Source organism: Pyxicephalus adspersus, chromosome 5, assembly GCF_032062135.1.
Source record: "Pyxicephalus adspersus chromosome 5, UCB_Pads_2.0, whole genome shotgun sequence".
NCBI lineage: Eukaryota > Metazoa > Chordata > Amphibia > Anura > Pyxicephalidae > Pyxicephalus > Pyxicephalus adspersus.
In genome coordinates this window covers 118,734,432-118,758,945 of record NC_092862.1, presented here as the reverse complement: position 1 = coordinate 118,758,945, position 24,514 = coordinate 118,734,432, and the positions used below count along the sequence as shown (strand labels likewise).

The 24,514-nt window shown below is 36.0% G+C and overlaps 1 protein-coding gene across 1 annotated transcript in view; it reads right to left on the bottom strand.

The window, feature by feature from the left end:
• The window catches only part of LOC140332095 (sodium channel protein type 5 subunit alpha-like), a 238,635-nt gene that overhangs the window by 139,997 nt on the left and 74,124 nt on the right, over window positions 1-24,514 (bottom strand). The window contains exons 5-7 of the mRNA XM_072413393.1: window positions 17,284-17,412; window positions 14,993-15,084; window positions 5,197-5,430 (exon numbers count right to left, since the gene is read on the bottom strand). Of these exons, the coding sequence (XP_072269494.1) occupies window positions 5,197-5,430; window positions 14,993-15,084; window positions 17,284-17,412 (455 nt within the window). The remainder of the gene's footprint in view (window positions 1-5,196; window positions 5,431-14,992; window positions 15,085-17,283; window positions 17,413-24,514) is intronic.

The following is a 24,514-nucleotide window of genomic DNA, read 5'->3' as shown; positions in this document are numbered from 1 at the left end:
ATTTCTACTAAGAAATGTGCTTTCAGCCACCCACTTCAGTGATTTATGCATAACAGAAAATAATGGCCACAATTTACATAGCAAATGTTTAACAGAGAGAGCCCTGAAAAGTTCTGAAGTGCACTAGGCAGTAAATTCAAATATTGGTGTAATTTCACATCAACCCTAACCATCCATTATAGTCCATTATAGAATATTACTACATTTGTACATGGCCCTGGCATGACATGCCCTGGCGTGTTCCATATCTGGCTGTCATAGCCTAAGGTCCACAGAATTTAGATTAGAACATAATACTTTATTAATTCACTCACTCGAGTCTACTAGTTACTAAATCTTCAATCGAGACATTCCAGGGTACATTAAAAGATTATTCTTAATTATTTAATTTTGGCTGTGGGGATTGGCAAGTCAAGATCTTGGAAATTCCCCCTTTATTCAATTCAATCTTCTAAAAGCTAAATTGTCCTGCATAATCCTAAATTCATAACTCTCTACTATTTTATCAGACAAGATGGAAAGATTTTGGAAAACTTGGAACCCATGTATTTTATATCTCATATTCTATTTCAGATGATGGTCCTCCAAGAACAAACAATACCCTTTCAACCCCACCTTCCCTTCCTAATTTTCTATTCTTATTGCACACCCAATTTTCTGTCCTTTTCCTTATATTCACCAGTTCGGCTGGCTTACTTTTTAATATTGTGCAATGCCCAACCGTATTGTCAATGTCAATTACTTGACATTATCTGATAATAATTGTTAACTGTTTTTTTTTAAACACCATCAAATCACTGAAAAAAATTATACCTAACATATATGATAAATATTTATAAATCACTTTATAAACATATAGGCATTTTATAAAGCACTAAATCTAACATGAGGAAAAATCAAACACTGCTATTGATTACACATGGACCTGCAAGATTCTCCTCCAGAGAGAGTTTTGTTGAAGATTCACTGCTTTATAAATAGACCTTATACATTTCTACAAATATCATTAAATACCACAAGCATATACTGAACAAATCTCTAAGTATATAAGGCCTTTACACAAAATTATGAAACAGATAAAGAGTAAAGTATCTCACAGCCATATTACAGAGCAGGACAATTCAGTTTTTCTTACTTCTAAAGACTTCCCTTAACCAATGGACCTTTTATAATATATTCAGCAACTTATAATATAAAACGCTGTGATTCTACTCTGCCCCCTATGCACCGTCACATTGTTACCTGACAGTCCATTATATACCTGGACCAACAGGCAGAGGATATAAGGGAGAAGTTTAAATGCTGACCTGCTACATGTCACTGCTTGCAAATTTCAGTGTGGTGTTTGTTGGGGTATTTAATTGATGGTTTAGAAAGATAAATGTGGCCAAATGTTTGCGCTATGAAAAACATAAATATGAATATATTAATTGGAACAGACAGTTACTATCAACGTTCCAAACAAAAATCAGATAATGTCAAAATCTGATAACTGGTAATAAATTGTAAAAAAACAACCTAAATACAAAATTGATCTTATCACTACTGACAAATTCTGTAAATGGAAATAAAAAGTAATTTGACCAGAAAAGGATGTGTCAATAAGTAGCTCCTATTTACCAGAAAAAGTCACAGCTGTTGGGACCATTTGTAGGAGAGATTTGTAAAATGTTATGACTGGTTGGAATTAGTGCACTGATTAGTTTTTAGCAAGCATGTATTTGTGTAAGCGACTTTGGTTGCTATGTGATAGAACTCTATATAAATGACAGTGGGCTGCAGTCTGGAGCCCCTAGGAGTGAATAGTTATGTGCTTCCCCAAATGAATTCCCGCACAGAAGCTCCAATTCCGCTTGCTCTAGCTACAGACAATCTGACATGCAAGGCCGATCAGGAAAACCACTCAGCTGCTTACACAAAGCAGAGTGCTCTCTTCAGAGACCTACGTGCTGTCACTCCTATCAAGGAAAGTGAAGACACAAAACACCAAGACAAAAGCGGGCTTTAAAAACTATTTACTAAGCAAAGGCTGAAAATGCACTTAAGTTCCCCTCTAAATCCATCTGTGCTTAAATGTATATATTCATAGAATATAACACAACGAGACTAAAATTGGCTCCGTAACATCACTATGCAATATATACAATAATATAATAACAATGTCCATCCTATAAACTCTATACTGGGCAATGTACAGTAAGCTTCAGAAACCAGAATTTATTTGCAACTGATCTAACTTTGATAAACCACGGGGTCTATTTATAAAGCAGTGAATATAACATTAACTAAACCTTCCATACCTTTATACATTTAAACCCTTATAATGTTGGCCTGATATTGCATAAAGTGGCTCCCAGTAAAGATCCAGACCTGGACACAAGGGATAATAGTTGAAAATCACACTGCTAGGTTATTAGTTTCCTTTATATAGCAGCATCTATTCTCAACTCTTTCTTTCCTAGGGTTCCTCCAATGATTATTAGGGGTGTTTTGAGCTTTGACCTCCCATCTGACGGGGGGTCTACATAGTACTGGGTTGAATGGCATTTGCCAGAGCCAGTAGGATGGCCCCCTTTTAGTAGTCTAACACTGTAAAGAGCATTCTTCTGTAATGGGGGAAATCGTCCTGCTAAAGTAATTTTATCAGGTTCCCTGAGACCTGAAAACTATTCAGTGGGTTCAGAAAGGTTGCAGTAGAATATGTTAAAAACATAAGACTATGGTAGAAACAATAAATTGTAAGCTCTACTGAGAAACAGCAACATGACTATGGACTAAAAAACAGTAAAAGAAGTTTTCCACGTATAAATATATACAATTTTAAATAAAAAAAGGTGTACATATCTATCTTCTAAATGCTTACTACTTATGCTTAGACTTATAGCTAAATAAACCTAGACACAACATATAGCCAGGAAGAATTGCAAGAAAGAGAATATTGGAGATATTTGCAGATAAAAAAAAACAGAAATACGTCAAAGCATAAAAATACACACTAAACGCACAACTGCATTGCTTGGATAAGAAGTGTCAGCATTGGGGGACCTGTTTATCTAGTCATCATTTCGATCAGCAGTACACAATAACTTAAACAAATAAAAATAGATGTTTGCTATGTCTGTCTACTATATTATTCATCTTCCAATTTCTGACATGAAACATACTGTGACTGTCTATATCTGTAATACTTCGAGGAAAGGAATTTAGGAGTACAATACAAACACATTCTTTATTGTGATTAGTCATCCTTAAAAACTACTACTGGTATGTAAACGAAAAGTGAGATAACAAGGAAAATGACAAGAAAAGTTATTTGGGCCAATCATCCCTTTAGAGCAGAACAATATGGTCTAAGCTACAAAGGTGATTTTTATCTCTTGCTATTGAGAGATTTGACCTTTGCTGGCATTACACTCATTATGTTTGGGGATTTACCAGTTCAAACATGCAACTTAAAATGATACTAAGTATCAATTGATTGCTAGACAGAAGCGGATGGATCATCCACAAGAAGCCTTGGACCCAGTGGACATCCATGGTGTCTATCTACATGTTTGCTGCTCCTGCGTGAGCATGCATGTGTTGAAAAATGTGTTCCTATCTGTCCCACAGTAGGATACACTTGTAGGTAGTCGGTGCCACATAGAGTGGGTCTGCCTGTCATTTCACAAGAATGCACTTCAGCTGTCTAGCCAGGCCAGACCATGCCAATAGAGGCAATGCAAAGAGGATGCCTTCTCTGCGCCTATTTCAATCAATTTCCAAGAAAAGTATGGGGGTAGCAAATCTGATACCTTGCATAGAAAACCATTGTGCTTAAAAGTATCTAGACCATTGTTTCCAAACCTTTCTAACACGGGAACCCCTTGTAATAACCGTCATGTCTAAGGGAACCCCTTATACAATTACTACATCCATAGCTCACAGTACATTAGTGTGGTGGTCAGTGGGAAGAATGCCTCTTATTTTGCTGGCCATTGGGAAGAATGTTCCCACTACAATGCATTGGTATCTGTTGAAATGATCCAAAAGTCACAAACTGCTCATTGCTTAAGGTACCCCTAGCAACCTCTGGAACTACCCTAGGGTTCCACGGAACCTTGGTTGACAAACAGATGTCCCAAATGGCAACCTTAAACTACACAAGTGAGATGTGATAGGGTGATGTGACCCCATCTTCCCCATGCCTTTCTTTCAAATAAATATCAATTCAATGGACTGTCTAAAGCTGCCCATTTATGTAACAATTTGATTATTTTAAAAATCCCCTTAAGATTTGTCAAAAGTAGGTAGCAAGAGGAAGTAGGTAGCACGAGGAAGTACCTAAAACAGTTAGGCAGGTGCCTGAATTACGTTACGTTGAGGGCAGGACTATATTGTCATAACTGGAGTGTATGTGTATTTAAAGTTTAAGAATCAAGTAACATCCCCCATAGCCTTGACTACATCTATTACTCAGAAAATGATGTTATTTTACTACCTTGTCTGTAATAGAACATTGTGATAGGGTGTACATGACTTTAGAAGAGAAGATTCCTACTGAAGATGGAAATATATGTGTGGCCAGTGAATATATTACTGTGCCAAAAAGTAAATCCATCTGTGATAGTTGGCAAATCTAGAGAGATTGTACAATCAGATTAATAAAACAATCACCATTTAAGGTGCGTACACACTTCCAATTTTTATCGTTCCAATCGAACGACGAACGATCGATTGGGCAAAAAATCGTTCGTAAAAAAGTAACCAACGACGCCGACGAACGAGGAAAGTCGCTGGAAACGAACGACCGGACCGACGGATCGGATTGGGCGACGATCGTTGAACATCGTTCGTGTGTATGGTCGTTCGTTGATCGTCCATGTTCAGAGCATGCGTGATGAACGAACGTCCGTTTACTTTCCTGTCGTGCACATAGTTCCTCTATCGCTCAAACGATCGTATCTATTGTGTGTACAATATCTACGAACGATCGTGTCGTTAACTCTATGTGCAGCATCAGTGCTATACGATTGTTCATATATATCGTGCATGAACGTTCGTCGTTCGTTTTCCAACGATAATAATTGGAAGTGTGTATGTAGCTTTAGAAAACACCTGACATTCAAAATGTATTATAACATCCTTTATCAAATGTACAGAAGATATCAAAAAACAACATAGAAGTAAACTAAAATAAATTTTAAAAAAACTTACTTTCATCATGGGTGAATTCCTCATAAGATGCCCATGTTGAGTTATCCCAGGACAGGCTGTCACCTATGCTTTGGTTGTAAGATGTGAAATTTCGGACACATTTTTGTTTCAAGTGGCCCATAAAGAGTTGTAGCCCTATCAGGGCAAAAACGCTCAAACAGAAAACTGTTAAGATCATAACATCTGCCAGCTTCCTAACTGACTGGATAAGGGCTCCGACAATGGTTTTCAGTCCTGGCGAAAATAAGATGAACAGTTACAAACATAGTACAGAAATGTAGTTCAGTATAGCCCACTACATGATAGTTCCCTATTACATGGGATGGAAAAGATTCCTACAGGTACCAAGGTACAAAGCTACAGGAATATTATATGTACATCTCTTTATGGGGGGGGGGGGTTAGTTAACAGTCATTCCGTCCCCTAACTCTTGCAGCAAGAGATCTCAATACTTTTAGGAGGAGTTTCTTTCCATTAGAAATGCTAGGGGTAGGTAAAATATTGCAAATTGCAATAGCAGGGGCTAGTGGGTAGGCAGGTAAAAAAGCCTCCTTTGGCTCTTTAGCAGGAGGGGTACAAAATAGGCTTACAACCTATGCTAATAACATAGTTGGCAGTTCATTGGGGTGGGGGTGCACTTCTTGCTTTGGGTGCTAAAGAAGTTTGTACTAAAAGAGTGGCACCACCTGGTAGGACTTGGACTCCTGAGGTTACATGTCCTTCTTGGTTTCGCCTTTTAGAGAACATTTTCTATATAGCCTTACAGGACAAACAATAGGAAGCTTGCAACTGCATAATGCCACTATTCTTTATATTCTTCTTTTGTGTATAACTGAATTTATGGATCAATTTATTTATTTATTTTCAGAAAGGTATGTAATTAAAGTTTTTGTTATAGTATGTTGCAAGCTTGTAATTTAGCTGAATTCTTTATTATCATACATAGTATTTGAGTATTATCATTTTATTTCATTTAGAAGTTACTATTTAATGTACTAAACTGAAATGTAACTTTTTATTTATTTACTCTTGCTTCTTTAAGTAATAATGACCCATTTTAATTATAATTTACTCTTATAGGGTATATTTGAAAAATACTTATCCAGCTTTTATATTCATAAACTATTTATCAGTGCTTTGTTATATTTATTTTCTATCTAAGTGAGAATAATCAAGATAATATGATCAGGGATATTCATAACAATAGTAAGGATCTATTCAATAGGGATAATTTATTAGGCATGTCAATTTTACTTTTATTTTATAACTATTTAATGTAAAGAAATATATTTTAGTTTAGTGAATCTAAAATTTATTGAATGTTGTAAATCATTCCTTAGACTTAAATTGCAAAGACATTTTTTCTTAATAAGTGGTAGGAGAACAACCTTTAGGTACTCGTCTCATTTGTCATGCACTAATGCTTTTAAACTACTTTGTGATTGTGTCGTTTAGGGTTGAGTAGTCCATGCTCGGAATATCAAGCAATGTGGCAATAAATATCATCTTTGGAGTATAACCAAGATCACATGCAAAACATTACTGATATTTTTACAAATACCAGTGTCAGCCATGACAGAATAAATAGACCCACCTCTACAGGTCACCGAGGTGGCAAGCGCCTAATTAAGTGGCCCTTCTCTATTGACAGCTTATTTGCTCTGTATATTATTCTGTATATTACTGTGAAGGTGAGATTATTTATTTCTGTCATTTTCAGGGACATATTGAAAACGTAAAGAAAAATGATCAGTGTAAATGAAAACTCCATTCACACAAACACACATAAGCAGTCAGGCTGATGCTTTTGGTTGAGGTCAAATTAGAGCATTGGACATTACGAATATCACACTATGCTGACAGATGGTAAATATACTTATTCTGGAAGTTTATATTTATTTAAATAAATCGAAGTTGGGGATAGGTTGGATTTATTTTGTGGTTGCTACGGACTTTCAAAGTCCAGCTGCTTCGCCATTACATTTTCTCATGTGCCAGCTTCCATTACTTGGCAGATTTGGAATTTTTTCCTTTCTCATTTTAACTCAATATAACTCACTATACCTAAAAGTAGGACACATATTTTGTATCAGGTTCCACTTTAAAATAATATTATTTGCTGCATATTGTTACGTTTAAGTAGAACAACTGGTGCCTCTTCTATCATATATCTACTATGGGTGCTGGCATATGTGACATATTTACAAATCTAGGTTGTAAGCATGTCTGGGTCTGGTTCAGAACAAACAAGCCGCAAAGACTTTCTTGGACCTCATCAGGAGGGAGTACTTTTGGGGAAGTAGCACTCTGTAATGCTGCATAGAGCTTATTTTGAATTATGCTTCCATCCTGTGTAAAATTTGTGATGGGTTTACCTTTACTTTTTTTCTTGGTTCTAGTTTTATGCTTATACCATGGGGAATATAAGTGAAGCACATAAGCAATCCAATAAAACATTAATGTATGTAGAGAAAACAAGCAATAGCTAAAAACTGCTTTACTTAGAGAAGGGTTAGGGAAGCTGTAGACACACAAGGAGTGTGAAGTGTTAAACACTGATGTGTCTGACACAGATGAGCACTATGGGGCTGACATTATCTCTCTCCAGCACAATAGCCATTTAAAGCTCATAATTACGGTCTAAGATAAGCTGCCACATTACAGAATAATATATGGAATAAACAAAATTTATTGTAAAGTCTGTTTCATTGGGCTTTTTTTCCTTCTGGGGATTTTTTAAAACCTTTATTAGAAGTTTTTGTTTTAATTAATTAATGTCTCTTTGATGAGAATCTGCTATATAGGAAGTAAAAAAGCATTTGCTATTTAGGGTATGGATAAGGAAAATGATAAAACAAATATGCATTTTTAAAATGGGGTCAGCAGTGGCTGCCCAGCATTGTCTTTTAGGAAAAAAGAAATAGTATATTTTTATTAAGATTATTATTTTTTTATTATTTTTTTATATTATTTTAGGATGCTTGCAATTGTTTCATTTGTGTGAACAATAATGAACAGCAGCCACCCCAATGGTAGCAGGCCAGTCATTTTATCTATACTATGCCCGAATCTATATCTAACCCTAGGAAAAAGGATCATTGTGTAGCAAGGTAAATCTAGAAATGGAACTTGCATATGAAATTGGTGAGTATGACTTATCATATATACATGTATGAGAAGCCATACTCACATACATACAAACATACATACATGTATTATATGAAATGATTTGCATAATTTTGATCTCTTGTACATGTATGCCAAAATAGTTTTAAAGGACTATAAATCTCCTTTAATTATTCTGGTTGTCAATCAAAACAGGGCAGAACTAGGGTTAGGCAAGTCTTTAGATCAAATGATTTGTCTGATATGCAATAAACCATTCTCCTGATATTGTTGGGGGTGATCAGTTTCCAATAATGTGCACAAAACTGACACAACTGCAAACATTTTTTATTTAAAATTAAATTATTAAAAGTTAAACTAAACCAAAAATCACCATTCATACAAACCATATACATTCAAACAATATTTAGATCAAACAAAAAATCTCCATGCTTTGTTAAATATTACCAAATTTGTCAATTCTTAATAAATATAAAACACATCTTAAAACACATTTTTATTCAGTTAGATTAGCACAAATTAAAGTAAAAGCAAACAGTTGGTGAAAAAAGGATAAAATCATGCAACACCAAGCAGGAAAGACAATAGCCCAGCATCCTCTATACTTCAATTCACCCTAAATAATAACACCTCTATTAGAGCTCATTCTAGATCATTCTAACCAGACGTTGGCAATGTACACAAAAGAGCATCAAAAGTTGAAGCCGTATCTCCTAGGATGTGCACAAAATAATGTTATATTGCAGTTCATACAACACATGATCTGTGCAACTATTTTAATAGTCAGAGCTACACTGTAACAATTGTGGTCCTAGCACATTGGTTACATCAATTAGCCCTAAAATTTGGCCCAGAATGGCCATCACGAAACGCTGAAATGTATCAGAAGAAATGTGAGGAGGTGAAGAATTGAAAAATGCAACTATATCAGGGGTAGGTAAACTTGTTGGCTCAGGGGCCTCAATGAGTTTTAAAATTTGACAGATGGGCCAGGCCAGTATCAGATGAATATAGAGTGTTTGTATTAATTTATATAAACTATGTGTAAAAGCTGTTAACTAAAAGTAAAAGAAAACATACATTCAAATTGCATTCCTATTCAATGGGAACAATGTTATTGGTCACCCTTTTTAGCCAGTGGACAATTTTGTACCACAATTTGATGGGCCAAATTAAAAGGCCCAACGGGCCGTATTTGGCCCACAGGCCGTAGTTTGCCCATGCCTGCACTATATACAAATGTGAGTTTTATTTCAAAGCTGCTTATTTACTAAACTTCATGTACCAATGGTGATTCTGCTGTAGGTGCCATATTGCCATCTGCAGAGTCACCAAGGAGTGCCTTCCACTAAGCTCTGTGTAATGGATGTCTTGGGTTGCAAGCTCATAGCATTCTGATGCTGATCACCTGTCACCTTTGATAAGATTACTCATGATATGACTCTAAAAGCACTATGTAATATATTGGCTCTATATAAACCCTGTTTAATGACAATAATAATAAAAGACTAGTGTTTACACACATAGAAGTGAATGTCTACTTTGCCAAATAAAGCTGTGTTTATAATATTCAAACATGAGCAGGGAAAAAAAAGAGGATTTTGAACATTCACTATTATTCCTTGACCAAAACAGCAAAAAAGGAAGGTTTTGACTCTTTCATTTTTTTTCTTGCTGTCTTGGAGAGAATCTTTTTTATCAGAACAATAACAATGTTTTTTCAACTATCTATGCGTTTCTGTCCCAGTGATGGCCAGGTTTTGCATTTCCTGTATGAGCCTCACAAAGAAGAAAACATTCCCAGTGGGATAACAAGCACACCAATAGAACTGTATCTAAAACTAAAGGAAAATAAATCTGGTGGATTTAGGCTTTAGGGGTTTTGAGCAGCCATTCTCAACTCCGTATCCAGGAAACCCTAATACTGGTTTCTTGTCTTTCATTAATCTGTGGGTGATATATCTTCATTGTGGTGCCTGCATAGATTTTGAGCCAACATTACCGCAGAGTCAGCAGCGTGACAACAGAGATCATTTTAGATTCTTTATGGATTTTATTCCCAATACCTGAAAATCATTTTAGGGGTTCCTCTGGGGTAAAATGGTTGAGTAAGATTAGTATGAATTGGCCTCAACTGGCTGTGTTAATTGACTATCTATGCCTGATCCAATTAAACCAATCAGCCACCTATTTGCATCTTTTTATGTGTCCCTTTAAGTTTTACTAGCACTGAAAATGCATTTCAGATTTAAAAAAATGTAATGTTTTAATCTCCATAGTAACAAAATGCGTGTATTCAGATAGATTAATTACCAGGTATGTCTGACATATACAATTGCCAACGTCCATGTTAGGATGCCCACCTAGAGATATCACCATGCAGACCTATCACCTTCCCATGCAGGTCAGAAATGTTAAGCACTAAGGCTGAACGCAACTTGTCCTCAGGATGTAATACAGCCTTGTCATAATGTGCCCAGCAGCGCTGGTAATGGAGCTGTTTCTGAAGAAAGCCATATCTTTTCCAAACCTACATGCAGCTAATTATGATATTAGCTTGAGCGGCAATTATTAGGTGAAAGTAAGTATATGCTAACTGCATGAAAGGATCAAACCTATAAATATACAGGGAGGGACTTTTTTCTTGTGCCTCAGTGTCAAAACACAAATTCTCAGGGGATTGCAACAGCATCTAAAATCAATTTTGCTGTCAAAGTGAGGATAACAGAAGGTAAACTCTGCTGTTTCCCCAGACTTACATTGTGTTCAATTTGTGTTTCTCACAGAGGGTGTATTTGTTTTATGTTGTATAAAATGACATAGGGGTTTTCCTTGTCTCATGGTTTATTGTTAGTAAGGAATCATATTTTCCTAATAGGAAAATTGCTAGAATACCACACATTGATCCATATTGCTGTCTGGATGACTTTCACATTTTTGTTAGTTCTTTTATCGGCTGTATTTTGCCAGAGGCACTTTGTAACAATGTATCGAGTCTCCAAAAGGGCCTCTATGAGGGATCAGTTTTGGGCCCAATAGGCAACTACTAGTCAACTAAAAACACTCATTAACTGTGTATTGATTGACATCTAGATAAAAGTAAGCAAAGTATCAGCACCCATCCAAATTATACAATGGGCTGCAAATAGTTATTGAGCTTAACTGGTATGTCTATCACTATTTTATGAAAGGGCAACCCCAAAAATATGTTTGAACAGAGTGGATGCTTTTTTGTTGGAGACCCAATACGACTTAATATCTGAACCTTAGTCTATATATGTGTCCCTTTAATTTTTGTGGGGATTACATATAGCCTACAACTATGGAGAGACCTACATCTAAGCTACGTACAGACACTAAATGATTGTCTTTGGAAACAATCATCAGTGATCGTTTCCTACATTACCAGGAACAAAGGAGCACTTTGACATCACTAGAATGCATTGTGCTAAGAGAGCAAAGGAAAGATGGGAGGCATCCTGCTGCGTCCTCCCCTAGAAACAGCAGGAGCCACTAGGTGTTAGTTGTTCAGTTATCCAGCATGATGATGTATGTATCTTCGGAATCTGACCTTGAGAACCCCATCTAATAATTCTATATACGTTATAATGTCTACTGGAAAGAAAATTTGACAGTACATATGTGATGCCTGTCTTTAAAAGAGTCAGCACACAGATAATAACTAAAGATGAGTAAAATGTATCAATAGTGGTGACTGCACAGAAGAAATGTATTTTAGTGATCTGTATGAATATGTGTTGACTTCCAGGAATCATAATAAACCTGATGGTTATATTCATGATCAGTTTTATCAACACTTAGATTCTCCTGTGCAATGTTAGATTTGGAAGTACAAATGACAATTTAGAGATAACAATTAGATTAATTCATTTTTAATTATTATTCTGCTACAGACTGCATGCACTCATGCAAATATCAATATGGCTTGATAGGTGGATGTCAGTCTGGAGTAGTCGCCTTTCCATTGCAGCCTTCATAAGAATGCAGACTACATTAAATGCTAAACTCCATGTTTGAAACAACTGAAATCCAATAAATTAAAGGGCAGGCCAGGGACAGCCAGGCTGGGGAGGAAAGGGCTAGACCGTTCTAGATGTCCTCCGGTGAACAATAACACAGCTCAACAAAAAACATTTTTTTTCACTTGCCAAGGATTTTTCAATATATTTAGTGTATTTTAGGTCTGCTGAATCTAGAAATGTTTCATTAAATTGGCTCTAGTTCTTGTGATACAGGAATCGGAATAGATGATTTTACCAACAACAAATTTTAACACAGCATATTATTATCAATTTTTATTTACACCGATGTTTTGCACTTCATATATTAAATGTAGCATTATTTTCATGAAACTTTCATTTGCCTTCTTTTTATTCATACATTTTTTTACAGAAATATGAGTTCTTCAAGAATAGGTTGTTTAAATGACCCTAATATATTTTGCTACATTTGTGGTGAATATTCTCAGCAAAAACAGAGAAGAAACATTACAGAATTTGTGAAACAAGCATATCTTGCATATTTTGGTATTAAACTGGGGGACCAAGATAAGTATTTTGCTCCCCATATAGTATGCAAAACTTGTGTAGAGTGTCTATATCAGTGGAAAAATGGAAAACTGAAAAGTTTGAAACTTGGTGTACCTATGGTATGGCGAGAGCCCAAAAATCCTGATAATGAATATATTTTTGCGCTGTGAATGTAAAAGGTTTCAATCTTTAGAAGAAAAACAAGTGGGAGTACCCTGATTTGGAATCAGCAAGACATCCTGTGCCGCATGGTGCTGATGTTCCCATACCAGTGTTCAGTACGCTCCCTGATATTCCTGTATCTGAGATGGAGATATACAGGGTTTGGAGTGTAATCCAAGAGTAAGCAGTGGAAGTGAATATGAAGGAAATGTTTCATCAAACCAGCAGTTCTCCCAAGAAGAGCTCAATGATTTAATACATGACCTAAGTCTGTCAGAAAAAGCATCTGAACTTTCAGCATCCAGGCAAAAAGAAAAGAACTTCTGAGACTGGAAGTTAAAATAATGGTTTATTGGACAAGAGAGGTGACACTCCTACCATATTTCAGTGAAGATGGAGACTTTGTGTACTGTTGTAACATCCCTGGACTACTAGCCCAAATGGGAGTACCAGAATACCGACCAGAAGACTGACGGCTTTTCATAGACAGTTCCACTCAAAGTTTAAAATCCGTTTTACTGCATAATGGCAACTGCCATGCATCAATTCCAATTGGTCACTCAACAAAGCGTAAAGAAGAATATAAAAATATTAAAATGGTCTTACAAAAGTTTTGCGATCATGAACACCAATGGTCCATATGTGTTGATTTAAAAATGGTGAACTTCCTACTTGGACAGCAAAGTGGATACACAAGGTACCTATGTTTTATCTGCTTGTGGGACAGAAGAGCAAAGCAGGATCACTGGAAAAAAGTGACTTGGCCTCATTAATTAAGCAATTTGTTAGAGCTCTGAACAAGGACGGTGATTGCTTCAAATACATTTGTAGATTCTTCCCTGGACTGAGTACTAAAAAACGAAAAGCAGGAATCTTTGATGGACCCCAGATTCAGAAACTGATAAATTATTCAGATTTCACAATTTTCTTAATTGATACTGAAACTTCTGCCTGGCACAGCTATGTCATGGTTGGCAAGAACTTCTTGGGTAACCATAAAGCAAAAAATTATGAAGAACTGGTACAAAACTTGCTCTTAAATTTTAAAAATGTGGGAGCTACTATGAGAATGAGGGTACACTATCTCCATAGCCATTTGCAAAAATGTCCAGAAAACCTTGGCGATTTCAGTGAGGAACAAGGGGAGAGGTTCCATCAAGATATAAAGGTGATGGAAGAAAGGTATCAGGGCACATGGGATAGACACATGATGGCAGACTACTCCTGGAGCCTTCAACGTGATTGTCCTGATCAACAGCATAAAAGGAAATCATACAAACTGAGTTTTTCAATTACTTCTTGTGATTAGTTCGGTAAATATACTGAATATAGAATATATTGACATTAAGTATTTCAAAAATTTAATTAGGCATATTAGAAATAGGCATATCTAGTTTAATTTTGCTTAATTTTCATGTTTCATTTGTTTTTTATGAGATTATTGAGGTCATTATATCAAAAACTAGAGCCAATCTAGAAAAAACAATACAATATTTGGAATCTGTGCATCAAACATAACCTAAAATGACTTAAAATGACTTAAAATAATCTGTTTGGCAAGAAAATGTTTGTTGACCAATGTAATATCCCTCACCGTGAGCAATATTATCAGATACCAATTTAACTACAAGAGAAGAGCCTGCTAAACTGTGAAACACTACAGGTAAGTCTGGAGTTCAACTTTAGTAAGCCAATTGTTTTTTTATGTTAAAGGGACGATGGAGGCTAATTATTTATAGCATGTAATGACTTGTATGGAAAGAATTTAAGGTTCTACCAATTAGCACTCATAAACAAGAAAATGTACAAGGTATTCATTCTGCAGACAAGTTGCATTCTCGACATAGAACCATTCCTTGGTATTTTAGTATCAACCACTGTCAGTAGGATATCAGTTTGGTTAATCGGAATGGTATGTGGGCTTTACAAGCAGCCTTAGTGTTTAACCCGATCCTCACCTGGAATGACCGAGATTGTTTTCAATGCTCGAAGTACTCTGAATGTTCTTAAAGCTGACACATTGCCCAGGTCCACAAACTCAGTGGCATATCTGTAATAAGGGAAAGGCACACACAGACTATAGCAAAACACCATTCATAAATGACAGCAAATGAGGGGGAAAACAGGTCACAGACTGAAGCACTTGCAGTAGCTGAGAACTGGAGAGGGAATGCTCTCTTACCTGGGATTACTGATATAGTTTTCAGAGCTCTCAGCACTCTGAAAGTTCGAAGGGCAGAAACATTGCCTAGGTTTTTAAACTCTGTTACATACCTGTAGAATCAAACCATAGTTATTTGGAATCAAGGAATGGAGGAAACCACTGCATGAACACTGAAGTGGGAAATTACTGAAGAATGTAACTGTCCCACCAGACCAGCAAACCAGTTTTTGTTTCAGAAGCACATTAATTTTCTCTTAATGGGTTCTCCATTTCAAACAACACGCAGGCCACCATTGGAAATCCTTCATGTAGCTAAGCCTTTGTCTCACACGTATTTAAATTTGCAAGATAAACCATATTTAGTTTAAAAGTTCACCAAGGACCACACAAGGTCATAGCAGTGAGAAGAGAAAGGATGCAATATCACATTCCAAATGCAGTGGTGCTTTGGATAGTGTGTAGGAGTTCAACTCTGTTTATAGTGAAATCAATTATATGCAGATCATCCATGTTCCTCCATGGGTCTCCTAGGGATCTTTACTTAACACCAGAACCAGACTGGTCCTTTAAAACAAATACAGATTAGCTGGTCTTGCATAACAGTTCCTCCTTTTTGTATGTCATCCTGAGTTGCAGAAATACCAATGCTCACCAGCCATAATAAAAATTTTGCAAAATGATCATTGTTTTCTAATGGGCATAAGGAAAGAACTTTTCCCAGAGACACGGGCACATTTTTTGGGGAGAAAAAGGTTAGACCTAAAAAACACACAACTTAGCTTCAGCATGGTGGTTACGCTGTTAAAAAGAGAGCACAAGATCAGCACTGTGGACAGCACTCAAAATATGATTTTTTATTCCTCAGTGTAACCCAGTGCTCTCTTAAAATGAATGACAAATGCATTGCATAAAAATACCTCTTGTTGAATAATGGAAAATAGGGGAATATATTAGTGCCCAACCTAACAAATAAAAACTAGTAAAATATATTTTTTCAATCCATATAATTCTGCTGAAGGCCAAACATATTATAATGGAAAATTGGATTTGAGAAAAGGGAAATTTAGATGACGAGCACCTATCTGTTTCATAAAACGAAGCAAGTCATTGTTTGGCCATTTGACATTGCATAGCAAGGGCCAAAGCCCTCATGTAAATACATTTAACAGTATGCTCTATGTTTCAAAATATAAATTAATAGGAATTTGGAACACAACCAAAATATATGACATTAAAATAACAGTTTTAAAACGTTCCCATAATATCTACTTTGGCATATTAATTTCCGCTTTGCATACCAAAATACAACCAGCATATAAATGCATAAAACAACAATGTTCCCATAAAATCTACTGTTCCTACTGTTTCTACTGAAACTGTTCCTAATAGAAAAACTAACTGATTTGGACATGGTTGTGTACTATAGTTGAAAGTGAACCTGTCATGTCTACTACAGTGTACTAGTTATTATTACTTTATTTTAAAATTTAGGTGTACTTGTGCATATTTTCAAATTATTTCCTGTTTGCTTTGGAGATAACCCTGATGCCCATGTCCAGGTTGTGTTTAGGACCTTGACCCTTTTCCCTGTTCAAATGCCAGTGTTTGTACTGACCACAGAAACTCAAACATGTTTCAGTTGAATAACATGAAGCATTTTCTATGCCTAACTTGCACAGAAATGTGGTCCAGTACACAGCCTGGTCCTAATATCCCGAATCCTTCCCAAGCACAAACAAACCTGACAAGGGCAAGAATTTATCAACAATGTAAGTTTATATACTTCAACAGACATGACAGGAACCCTTTAAATGTTTGCATTATAAACCTAGCAGAGTTTTTTAAATATTAAGAAAAGAATAAGAATGTGAACAAACCGACAGCAACCAATAAATGCCCTTTTATGTGATTATAGTTAGATGTAGGAAATCAATTGTGTTGATCTTGATGTTGAAGTCACAGGAGGACACAAAATAAACTATTATTTGTAGGTAGTGTGCCCCTTAATTGTACTCATCTATTATGCAGCATTTAGCATCCATAACAAATAGCAATACATATAGAAAATAGGTGAGATATACTTACGCCATGACAATAACACTGAAATCCAGCCAGTTCCATGGATCTCGCAGGAAGGTGAATTCTTTCAGACAGAATCCTCTTGCCAAAATTTTTATCAAAGATTCAAAAGTATAAATGCCAGTGAAAGTATACCTGGGCAAAGTGCATAAAAACAATTAGCCAATCAATTAACAACCTAGCGCAAAAGAAACTCCAACACAATTTTTCAGTCTGGCAATCTCTGTACCTAAATTATAAGTTGTCCATCATTTCATACTCGGGTAAATGCATTAAGCAGGAATAGTCCTTTCCATTTCCTGTACATAGCTATTTGCATTGAATTTTCTAGATTCCTGAATTCCCAATAATTTGTACCATACTAAAAATTATACATACATACATAAATATATATATATATATATATATATATATATATATATATGTGTGTATATGTTCTATCTGCATTCTATGCATACATGGTAAATTGTTGCAGCTATCATAGACAAAAGCATGTATAACACAAGCCTAACTAAACCGATACAGTTATTGATGAAGACTGGGAGACTGAATTAAACCCTGGGTTTGTTTTTGTATGTAAACTAAATTAAATTTTCATTAAACCTACCTTGCGCAGTAGACTGTGATAGGAAGTTAGGTAAATAGTTTATACTGTCTGAATCCCAGATAGATCCAGTAAACCAGTTTATTGAGCTCAGTAATGTCCGCTTTCATCCAAAAGTCAGGATGAACTGTTTTTTTATATACTAGAAAGAACAGCTGTTACTAGGAGTCTATAGCTTTTAATGACAAAATATATTGTTTGCCTTCCTATTTTATTGCAGGTCACATATTGGACTAAATTATCATACAATTCATATCTTCTTAGCACAACACAGCTAATGTAGCTATACCATAAAATAGTTGTTTGCATTCCTCATAGTGAGTAATTGCTAATAAATAAAGCAGCTGGTTAAAATTGTCAGACTGATGTTTTCTTCACTGATGTTGATAAAAATGTTAGGGTAAAGGAAGGTTCCTTAAAGGGTCTAATCATTCCATACTACAATGTCCCTATTCCATGTAATGATCAGATTCATGGACCTCTAGACAGCTTTACAAAAAATGTGAAATCAGGCCAAAATTTTAAAAACTTCAAAAACTATTAGGGAGGATTTAGAACCGGTGTTATTTTTCTGTTTCTGTGTGGGGCCTTTTAAGAAGAACTCCCTTCATTTTCAGTCCTGTCTGTCAACCATCACTTGCACAGGCAAAATTCTCCCAATAGGGAGCCAGACAAATAATAAAAACTTCCAAACTGGGATTCTACCTTTTGCTTCTCTATTAGAAAATGTAATTTTGTTACTGAATGTGTCCTCTATGGTTGCTATTACCCATACTTAGTTTAATACCTATTTAATTCAGGACAAGAAGTAAGTAGAAGGCCATCAAATAGGGACACAGTAGTGAAAACCCAAATGAAGTTGAGGTTTAAAGAGATTATTACCTTGTCCATACAAAGCAAGATGTATGTGCCTTTAGGAATTAGTCCTAACCCCTATATATTGTTAATGATCTTTTCTGAGTATAAAGTAATATGTATCCCTGTAATGGCACCTAGGCCTAGCAGCAAATCTCTAGACCAAGATTGGGCACATCTCCAGGAAAGTGGGAATACCACTCTCCCAACACATGAACTTAGCCTCAGGTATTAGCAAGAGCAGGTAAAGTGATTTGAAGGCAGGTTTCCTTTCCAAAGACAGTGTCACCTTGATCCAAATTGGCAATAGTGTTTCTTAAATAACCTTAAAAAAATGCCAACATTTGCACATTGTCATGATTTGTGATGTTTAAGCATGTCATTAGTTCCTTAAAAAACTAAACAAAATAAGCAAACAAAAATCACTTAGCTTTATTTACCTGTCCTATTAACAATGCACATTGATACAAATATATTTATATTGTAAATGGACCGTTGTTCTGTGTTTTTCTGCCTCTGACATATGATAATAGGCTTCATTCGTCATGGTGCACATCCAGCTCTAATTTGGTCTGTTAAACAGTTTCGATTTACTGACACTCCATGCAGATTTTATAGCACAGTTAATCATGCACATGCTCAACAGTATTAATAGTGTCTGCTAAGTAGACAATGTTGAGGACATGAGTCTGCAAATAAATGGAATCCAGCATCTCTGTATGGACTGACAATAATTAGATCAAGCATGGGCGCCACGTCCTGGAAATCAATTCATTAATGAGCATAACCTACATTGGAAAATGGAACCTTGATGTATTTTGGTGAATTCTGTCCTCTTGATATGCAGCATGGACTACACAAATCATACCTCTCAGCTCTTACTAAGGAAAGATAGCAAACGGTATTGATATGAATATGCCTGTTAATTGCCACTTGGTACAATCATTTTCAGCAAGTCATTTATTGTGCCTGTGTGTTTATAAAGACATGTTTACTTATTTCTCTTTACTGCAATATGAGGACTAGTAAAGTCATAACATACCACTGATTATTTCTGTAGAGAAGATGAATTAATTATGGGGACTTTAAAGAGGACTTAAACTCTGGAAACTGTGCCTTAAATAGGCAGGCCGAGGGCAAGAGACTAATCACTAGCATTGCCTATACACTTCCTATACCAGCCATACCTTGTTCTGCACTATGTCCATGTGCAGACAGCCAGTATGGTAGAAGTTGGCTTTGCTTCCACTTCCCCTGATGACAGGTGGCCTGATGACCAATAAAAGCATTTACAAAAGTGCTAATAACAATCCATAGTCTGGATAAGCTGATATCTCATGTCCTTGGGTACAACCTACTCACCAGCAAGGTGAATTACAGGAATATACAGGGAACAAAACAGTAAGTACATCACCAAATATTATAATGCCAGTCAGAAGGAGCAGTCCAACTATTAGAAGTACTCACTTCTGTTTTTCAAGACAAAACGTAAAGTACTACATACGCACTAATAACATTTCTAGATGAAGCCCCTTGACCTTTAGAATAGGAAGCCTTGACTGTTAGAAACATGTATAGGATGTACAGCTAATTTACATGCAACTTCCTTGGGTCATCATATTATACTGGCTTTATAAGATAAATGATAGGATGAAGAAAAGTGAAAGTGGAATAAACAAAATTGTCTCTTATGGGTTGCTTTAATAGCTTTTGCTAGCTAATATAATATAGTTTTGAAGCTATATGAGAACATGATTGATGGAAGCCTGTCTGTAATGTATGGTGAAGACATTGGAACCAAGTGATATATTGGGTGCTCATAGTATTGCTCTGACTGGCAAAAAGTTTGGTTATTTGTTTAGGAAAATGCATGGTTTGATAACATACTTGTTTAAATCAATAAAGCTGTGATCCTTTCCACAAAATATATTATTGTCTGGTGTGTTTATTAGAGAGCAGAGACATGGCGAATTGTTGGGGGGTATATTACAGGACCTAGGGTTGTCAGCAGTCATGATTTCCTAAACAAATTTTACCTTTCTGGGATCAGGTACCCATTACAGGACATCTAGGAAAGTAGATATATGGATCCTGCTAATATTGACCTATTTAAAGGTACAAGCCATCATTCTGTTCTTAACCCTAGTACCTTAAGCAAATTATCTGGAATAAGAAAGCAGTGAAGTTAAAAGTTCTCTTGTCTTGCATACTTTTCTGAAGGTCCATGTTTGACCAGATAAAACAGCCTTCAAACTTGCCACTTTAGGAAACCCAGACAAAAAAAGTTGCTAAAGGAATTTTTCACTTACTGAGGTGCACTGCATGTGCTGAGACCTACTTTAGTTGTGCACTTGGGTGTCATAATAGATGCAAGCCACCATATCATAGCACACAAAATGATACATATTACTGTGTATTGCAAAAATACATGGAAAAGGGTTTGGCTTGTACATTCCTACCAAAAGTAGCTCAAATAGGAAATTATTAAGAAGAAAAAAATTAAGACATTCTCAGTAAATAAAGGGTTATCAAGGTTGTAAACCCGTCTCTTTCTGCACAACCTAATTGGAAGACATAAAACAAGAAATGTGAGCAGGCTCTGGTTGCACTAAATGTATTAACATTGGCGAACGAGATCAACAACAACAAAAAAAATCCCAGCTGTCACATGACTAGCCTGTTACATAATATGCATCCTAAAGTTCTGAACAATGATGCGGATGTAAGTAACCAGGCTTGTTCTATTATTGTGCATACACATCCGTGCTTTGCTCTGCTACATGTAGCTCAACAATTTTTTCCACAACATAATTAAAATTGATTTTTTTTCCAGAGTTCCTGTTGTACATAAGTCCAGACATGCATGGCAGGTCAATGTTTAACCTGTTAAGAGCCACAAACAGGAAAACAAATTGAAGTTAAGACTACAGGGTGGCTATAGATAAGCAAATGTGTTATAAAAGCAATGAGCACAGTGACTTGCGAACATTGCTGATCCACTCAGGCACTCCAATTACAATAATTGGAATGAAACAATCACAATTGTTCCTCAATGTGACAGACGGGCACATGGCAAAAGTGTATACACTCATATTACGAAGCAACAAATCTTCTAGTAGTACTTATTAAAAAAAACAAAACAGAAGGAAACAAATGTGCACATAACAGCTTAAGGGGAGCATCTCAAACTTTTTACTCCACAAGGATCCTTAAAATATTATTCAGGTCTTAGAGAATCCTTCTAGGAATTAGTAATTGGAGATCAGTGAGAAGAATGCCACTTACATTGGTGGTCATTAAGTGACCCAAATGGTGGTTCATTATTACATCCTTAAGGACAGCTAAAAATATCATTTGATTCTCTGCCATTGGCTCTGCCAAGCGGTGTTGGACCCAAAACTACGCAAACACCATTCAATGAAATGACAATCTCTTGGGAGATACCTGTATTAGAAATTTCACTTGCTGAACCATCATTCCCCCGGTCCTATTTATCCAAAATGACAACATTTGTCAAAAATGGGGAAATTCTTTCGAAAACCGTCGACTTCACGAACACCAATAGAACACAAACACGCCATAGCACAACACCATTCGCCCATTTTATAGTATAGGCCACACAATTCTGCTTGACTAAAAAAAACAAATATACAGTCCTCCCTTGTATAAAGTATTTTTTTATATATTAGTGTACCGACTACTAATGGTCAAGCACCATGTAAAATAAAAAAAAAAACATTTCAAGCCATATGTAATAATGTAATTATAAATGTCTCCGCAATACAGGAAATAGGAAGATTTTGCTTTTTGCAGTTTCCTCTTGATTTGATAAATCTAGATGTGAAATTAATCAGAGCAATGTGTAGGTGGCAGATATTTGTACATTGCTTCTGCTGGATTAGCTGCTTTTTAAAAGCTTTCCTGCAGTCCTGCATGTCACCCCCACCTGTCATGAACATTGAAATGAAGCAGGCTGTGTGTGCTCACAGCCCAGGTGCCTAAGCTTAATATGCCTGTAAATATGCTGCTTATTAAATTGCTGTTTAATACATGTATTTACATTCTGATAGGTTCATTTTCCATATCCTGATTGCTGCTAAAAGTCTCTTTATCCCCTCTGTCAATACGGAAATTGCTACTGAAGCTGGGAAGCCTGTAGTACTAAATTTTAACTAATCATATGTATTCATTACTTTACACCATATTGTAATATACAAGTAGTCATTCTCGTGCATAGTAACACTTATTATAGTTATTCCCACACAATTGTGCTCGGGGGCGTAATAAAAGTCACAGCTGCCTTCACAGCCGAGGAAGCCATGAGCGTTGGGGGCCCGGCTGTGCTTCCGGCTCTTCCTACCCAAATCCTAGAAATGTCTAATTACAGTAAATAAGATTGTGGGGATCATTTTATCCACTTCTACTGCACAAAAATGTTGGCTAAGACCTGGTGTATGCCTTGGCTTCTAGATCCAATTATAGTTTTTTCTTATTTCTTTTCACACTTCAGGGGACACTGAGAACTCCTTACATTCAAAGCAGTATACTTCAAGGCAATATTGTTAGCTTTATTTTGAATGGGTCATATCTATAGTTTTGTTCTAGAATGCAGATTGCTCTTTCAACTTTCTGCACATTTGTTTAACTGCATTTTAAGAAAATATTGTTTAAATGTTAATTTTGGACAGAATACAGGTATTGGTGTAGAACAAGGGTAAATCAAAGAGAAGCAGGACTTTAAAGGAATTGGTTTTAGATATAATGTCTATCTCTTATCAAGATACCATGGGAGGGTAATGGGTTCTTGATAGAGAGATTCAGCTTCACTATTTTTGGAAGTAATGTACCTGATTTATTAAAGCTCTCCAAGGCTGGAGATGATACACTTTCTTCAGTGATGCTGGGTGATCCAGCGAACCTGGAATGGATCTGGTCCTGGATTTAAAACACTTGCTAATAAGTAGCAAATGACTTTGAAGAAATCCATTCCAGGTTTGCTGGATCGACCAGCTTCCTCTCCAGTCTTGGAGAGCTTTAATAAATCAGGGCCATTGTTCCTGGTACAAGAAGTATTGAGAAATCCGAAAACTGTTCACTTGCTTCAAGAACAAGAGATGGGACCACTTATTCAATATTTCCATTATGATAATAGCTGCCTACACCATCCAAGCAGCCATAGGGGAATGTAAAATCCATTTTCAGTGCCCATCCCTCCTGCCTATCCTGCTTTATGCCTGAACTGCATCATGTGATATTTCGTGTGATACAACATATGAAAATAATGTACTAGTAATGATATTATTCCCAATATAGTAATATACAGGATTAATTAATAAAATGCAAAATACACGCTGATGAGCTCTGATTATTTCTATGGTGATAACTCCATAGATATTGGATTTTCCCTCACTTTCAGTGCCTTTGGCACAATCAACCAGTACAAATATAGGGTTAACTTCCACAGCAGGTATACAAACAGTAATAAAATACTAACTCAAGAGGTTCTAATGCTTCCCCACTTTATCTAAAATGGAAAATAATTGTGGCTTTAGGTAAACTTTAATAGATTTACATGGGTAGCTATTCTCATACATGGGCATAAATTAATTAAATCTCATCACTGCACACATACAGTAAATAACTACGCTCTGGTAATCAGACTTGTCAAGATTTTATTGTAATTAATGCACAGACACAACAGCATTCTTACAGAAGCTCAGCAAGGAAGCTGAACCTTCAGAATGTGTTATATATGAATGATCAGACAGTGTGGGCTAA